Source organism: Bidens hawaiensis, unplaced genomic scaffold (assembly GCF_021521415.1).
Source record: "Bidens hawaiensis isolate Kalapana, Puna unplaced genomic scaffold, B.hawaiensis_p1.1 tig00011436_1, whole genome shotgun sequence".
NCBI lineage: Eukaryota > Viridiplantae > Streptophyta > Magnoliopsida > Asterales > Asteraceae > Bidens > Bidens hawaiensis.
Window position 1 is genome coordinate 109,726 of NW_027491890.1, and position 6,182 is coordinate 115,907.

Consider the following 6,182-nt stretch of genomic DNA (forward strand, 5'->3'; position numbering starts at 1 on the left):
CCTTATCTCTCTCTCACAAAGATATTGATATCACACACAGACAGACAGCAGGAACAAAAACACACCCTTTTCGCTGTTGGGCTGCATGTTCTCTTTCATTCTTCTCTCAATACATAATAATAATATTAATAATATTAATACTTTCCTTTAATCCTTCGCAACCTCTCTCAGTCTTTTCCCCCAAATCTATTCTTTTCACCATCAATTAGCCAGCCCTAATTGCCAGCTCTACCTTAATTAGGGTTTTTTTTTTCACTTTTTGCTACACAACACAACAAACGAATCAATCAATCCAATCAACCCACGCAACACCACTCCAATAATTCAATTCCCGATCCCTGATTCCCAATTTTTTTAATTAAAATCTGTAGCGTACTTCTTCCTTTCTTTCTCTCTCTTAGGGTTTTCGATTGAATTAGAATTAGTGTAATTGAGTAATGGATAAGTACGAGCTTGTGAAGGATATAGGATCTGGTAACTTTGGTGTTGCCAGATTGATGAGGAACAAGGTTACCAAAGAGCTTGTTGCCATGAAGTATATCGAAAGAGGCCACAAGGTATATATAAATACATAATTGATTTTGATGTTATTATTATGATTAGGTTATGTTATGTTATGTTATGTTTGGTTGTAGATTGATGAGAATGTTGCTAGGGAAATCATTAATCACAGATCGCTTCGGCATCCAAATATTATTCGGTTTCGAGAGGTAACTGATTCATTGTTTTTGTGGCAGTTGAATTGGTGGTGGTTTTTGATTTATTTGTTTATTAATAGGTGGTGCTTACGCCAACACACCTTGCTATTGTGATGGAGTATGCTGCTGGTGGGGAGCTTTTCGAGAGGATTTGTAATGCTGGAAGATTCAGTGAAGATGAGGTTGTATTCATATTAAGAAACAAGAATTGTTTTATTTGATTGAGGTTAGTAGATCGTTTATCGGTCTTGATGTTTTCTGTTGGTTTTTTTAGGCTAGATACTTCTTCCAGCAGCTGATATCTGGAGTTCACTACTGTCATTTCATGGTACATATAATGATATTTGTTATGTATGCATTGATATGATGTCATATGTGATTAAATTTCGTTAATTTACGTGTTGTTAATGTTGTACAGCAAATTTGTCATAGAGATTTGAAGCTTGAGAACACTCTGTTAGACGGGAGCCCTGCACCGCGCCTCAAAATCTGTGACTTTGGTTACTCAAAGGTACTCATATAAATATAGAATAACCACGGTCAAGTATATTTTGTAAGTGAATTGGGTATATTATCATTTTCAATGTTGTTCATTTATTCTGTAGTCATCACTGCTGCACTCGAGACCTAAATCCACTGTTGGCACCCCTGCATACATTGCTCCTGAGGTTCTTTCTCGTAGAGAATATGATGGAAAGGTAAAATATCTTGTCTCTGCTATTCTTATTCTTTTTCGGGTATGTGTTTTCTTGGTAACCGGGACAAATTGCTCTAAGCAGATGTTGATGAAAGTTGTGAAATATTTGTTGTTTGTGTACATCTTTTATCCAACATTATTATTAGATTTTCAAATTCTATATGCTTGGTGTCTGTGAATTTTGGTTTGTGGTGTTTAGACAGCGGATGTTTGGTCGTGTGGAGTGACACTTTACGTGATGCTTGTGGGGGCGTACCCTTTTGAAGACCAAGAAGATCCCAAGAACTTTAGGAAAACAATTCAAGTAACTTGCTTTATAATAACATTTCTTTTCACTTTTTTACATTAACTTTGACCTTCGACTTTGACCCGCAGCGTATAATGGCTGTTCAATACAAAATACCAGACTATGTTCACATATCTCAAGACTGTAGACACCTTCTTTCTCGCATATTTGTTGCCAATGCATTGAGGGTACACATACCAAACGCATATTATAATATTATTCAATACCATAAAACAATATCAAAACATTAAACATTTGTTTCTGTTTTGGTTTTGTTTCAGAGAATCACTTTGGAGGAAATCAAGAGTCATCCATGGTTCTTGAAGAACTTGCCTCGGGAACTAACTGAAACAGCGCAGGCTGCATATTACAGGAAGGAAAATCCAACATTTTCTCCACAAAGTGTGGAGGAAATTATGAAGATTGTTGAGGAGGCACGGGTCGCACCACCAGTCCCGCGCTCCCACAGTGGTTATGGATGGGGGGATGACGAGGAGGATGAGAAAGAAGAAGAGGGAGAAGGCGGAGATGAAGATGAAGGGGAAGAAGATGAGTATGATAAGCGAGTGAAAGAAGCTCATGAAAGCGGAGAAGTTGGTCCTATTTGAGATTATTGGTGTTTATTAGTTGGAAGTGTTGTGTAAAAATGGAGGCTAAATCTGTAAATTTGTGTGGTATTTGTGTTAAATAGGTGTGCTGGTGTGTGAGGACTTTAGGTTTGTGGTGCAATTATACTTCCATTTCAAGTTTCTGAATTGGGTTCTTTTTGGCAAAAATTATAATTTTATATTATGGTGGTTTTGTTTTATTTAAATGTTTGGTTTGTAGTTTAATGATTTTGTATTTGTAAATTATGAGTCAAGATTATTTGTTGAGTTTGGATACAAACACAAGATCGAAATACATAACATTCCAAGCTTGGTACAAGTTGATTACATATTATCGGATTAGAAGAATGTTGACAAAAAAATAAATACAATTTTCTTTTGTTTCTACTTACACGACTCTATTCAAAACATATACACATGTAGGTATGTAAATGTGTTTACGTAAAAATGTCTTGGTCACACAATTATTGGCCTTGGATAATCTAGTTGTTTCTCTCTAATATCTAGAATCACATAGTTAAGAAAAACGAAATTGTTATAACCACCTGTGTCGATTAATGGCCTTAGATAATTTAACATGGTATTATATTATCAATGTTCCTTCCATTATCTCATTAATTTTAATTTAGTCACATAAAATGTGATTAGGTAAAATAATTCATTCTCTGTCTAATTTCTCCTTAGACAAAAGTTGATATTTAATTGGGTGTATAATTGCTTTTTTTTCTAATGACTTGTTGATTATGTAATTTATATGCAAATAAATTCTAGACAAAAAGAATAATAATGATATCATTCGTGTTAAGATACAGTTAAACTAATGAAACCATTATTTTAAAGTGAAGTGGATATTATATGATATATGAATGAGTCGAGATCCATCTGATTACATAACCAAGTGATAGATGTAAACCAATCAATTAGGTACATGGACAAGTGGTATTACGTAACATCATGATCATCACTTTCAATTCGCCACGCTTCTCCTGCACCTGATTTCATGTCGGCATGCTAATAAATAGTTGTGTATCAAATTATTTCTACTAATACATTTTAAAAGTGTTTTTAAATCATAAATAAAAATTAACAAAATTATAAGAGAGAAAAATAAAATAAAACTAGTTACTTTTAAAGCATGTTTTGCTTGTTTAATAAGAACAGGATATGTGGTTTTATAGTCGCATACATACTTGCAATCTTGAAAGCACCTATACGCTTTCAAGAATCAATACGCTCTTGAAAGCACCTACTTTACCGATGATGTGATTACAGACAACGATGAGTTCCAACGGATAATCCACTTGCAAAACCGAACACCGTGAGCTCGTTACGAGAATGGGAATAAGGGGTTCTTCTCGTAACCACACTCCGGCGTGAGAATCAGTATGGTAAGTGATCAAAATATATATTGATAGTTTAGCGAGACATGAATGAAATCCTTTTACCGTTAAACCTCATTATGTATTTATAACCGAAGGGGGGAGAAGGGTTAGGCCAACTGCCCCACTCAATGGAAGCTTCTATTCTCATGGTCGAGCATGACGGCATTTCCTGATTGGTTGGACAACCTGGCTAATGATATTCTTTCTTTCTATGCAAGTATTGTGTGACATTCATCAATTTCGGGTCCTATTTGTATTCGTTTTTTTGTATTCGTTTATCATGTAACCCGACCCGTTTTGTAAACCAAAACATTCGATATAATCAAAATGATGGATTTTATGTTACATTATTGTTTTATAGTAGTCAGGTCTCAAAAACATTCTTTTCAATCCCTAAAATGGCCTTAAAACGCTTTAAAACAACTCTAGGGACCAAAACTGCCAATTTTACAGAGTTTGAAAGTCTGGCCGCCCACCCCATTGTGATACGCGGTGGGTGAGGACCCTATGAGGTCGCGTATCGCGAAGACCATCAGGTCAGCAGCTTGTTTGTTGTTTGTGCTTTACATCCTATTATCCAATCCGAATTTTTATACATTAGACCTCATGCATAACCCTTTCAATCTTATCCTATATATACACACCCTTATACTCCATTAATCCCAGCTCATACTTCATCTTCTCTCTCAAATTCAAGATTTTAAAGGTGTTTTCTTGTTTTTAGCAGTTTAACTTTCAAAAGTCAAACTGACCATAATACTTGATTTTAAATAACATATTATTACTTATAACTTATGGCACAACATATACATAATATAATACCCCTTGTTACCTTTGGTGGTCACTTCTCTGGTCTCGGTCGGTGGAGTATCGGGCCTCGTAAGGCAAGGCTTCATGGAGGACTCACGTGGTCCTTGATATATTATATATATATATAACTTGTTTATGCTAACCATGCTTAACTTCTGCTCATTTTAGTTTGTCTATCATATTTATGAAGTTCTATGGTTATGGGTTTGCAGAGACTAGCCTCGGTTTAACCGTAAATAGCTCTAAACTGTAAACCGAATTTTGTTTACTAGTTTTGTTAAATAATTGTATAAACATGCTTTATGTTAGATTTAAGTTTCTAAAATCATTTTTATGAGTTCCATGGTTATGGGTTTGTAGAATCTAACCTCAGTCTTAACCCGAAACAAGATCCGAACCGAAAACTGAACTTTTGTTTAAAGACTTTATTGTTGATTTTTTGAATGAAAAACTTTAGTATCATTATTTATAAATTAATATACAAGTTCTTTGATGTTTGGGCATGTGGTAACCATTCTTGATCTTATTCCGAGTTGGAAACCGAACCAAAACAAACTAAACCGATTTCACTCGCTTAAGACACACAAGTGTGTTTCTAGTTATCAAGACTTGTATATTTCTTTAAAAATATTTTATAAACTGATTTTAATTAATTTTTAAAGTACTTGGAATGTTGAATCCAACTTGATCTTATAACAAAGTTTGGACCAACGAAACCGAACACTCGCTTAGCGGACGTTGTTGTTCTAAAACAATAGAACTACATACTTGGTTAAGTCTTCTTAAACTTTATTGAGTTATCTCATAACATTCATTATTTTGGAAAGTTGACTTTGGGTTTGATCAATTACCAAGACCCGAACCAACAACCCGAACACTCCTTAAAACCCGTTTTAGTATTTATATTATAAAGGGACTTGCATTCTTGCCTTTTTACCCACATTATTACTTAACATATGTTGAGTAAAATTAAGGGCTAAATAATTTAACCCGGTTTCGAGCAAACTTATATTTTAAAGGACTATTATTATAATTTCTTAATAATTTACATTTTAAACCTTAAACTTTAAATTGTTTGCATTTCTTATCATTTATTTTATTTAAAGACTTCCTAGACAACCTTACCAATACAAGACTTCCTTTCATCTAGGCTTTGCTCGTTAACCTCATCCTTCCGGTTACTCGTCATTTTACCAATCAAGTATTATTACTTGAACGTGATTACTTTCAACCCCTGTTTTCCATATTTCATTTTGGGTGTGATATTGCATACCTATTCAATCTAAATGTTTTATACTTGAGTCTTAAACCACAAACTTTATTGTTATGCTCGATTTGGTGTTATATGCTTACATGCTTAATTACTAATGTGTTTACCGCTTTTGGTTGGTTGATTCATAAATCCGAATATATTTGGCATCCCCATATAGAAAGGTGTCGTTAATGTATTCTTATTAACGATTTCATATAAATCCGAGTCTATTTGGCATCCTCTTATAGCAATGTGTCGTTAATGTATTCTTATTAACGATTTCATTATCTAAATTGTTGCTATTATTTATTATTTTGTATACAAGTTGTGGAATTTCCTATTATATACTTATTGTTCAAAATTATGAAATTGCTCACCAACCTTTGTGTTGACAAATTCTATTTTATACAATGTTACAGGTTTGACTTTAGGTTGATTCGAGGACTTAA

General features: G+C 33.9%; 1 protein-coding gene across 1 annotated transcript; it reads left to right on the plus strand.

Annotated features, from left to right (window-relative positions):
- LOC143537908 (serine/threonine-protein kinase SRK2A-like) lies at positions 1–2,489 on the plus strand. The gene is made up of 9 exons (XM_077031572.1): positions 1–557; positions 636–710; positions 779–880; positions 973–1,026; positions 1,117–1,209; positions 1,304–1,396; positions 1,595–1,699; positions 1,771–1,869; positions 1,963–2,489. The coding sequence occupies exons 1-9, from the start codon at positions 438–440 to the stop codon at positions 2,287–2,289; spliced, it is 1,068 nt and encodes a 355-aa protein (XP_076887687.1). The 5' UTR covers positions 1–437; the 3' UTR covers positions 2,290–2,489.
- The last annotated feature ends 3,693 nt before the right edge of the window (positions 2,490–6,182 follow it).

Coding starts and splice junctions, on each gene's coding strand:
- LOC143537908 (XM_077031572.1), top strand. CDS start 438: ATGGATAAGTACGAGCTTGTGAAGGATATAGGATCTGGTAACTTTGGT. Junction 1,210..1,303: donor GTGACTTTGGTTACTCAAAG/GTACTCATATAA, acceptor TTTATTCTGTAG/TCATCACTGCTGCACTCGAG. Junction 1,397..1,594: donor GTAGAGAATATGATGGAAAG/GTAAAATATCTT, acceptor TGTGGTGTTTAG/ACAGCGGATGTTTGGTCGTG.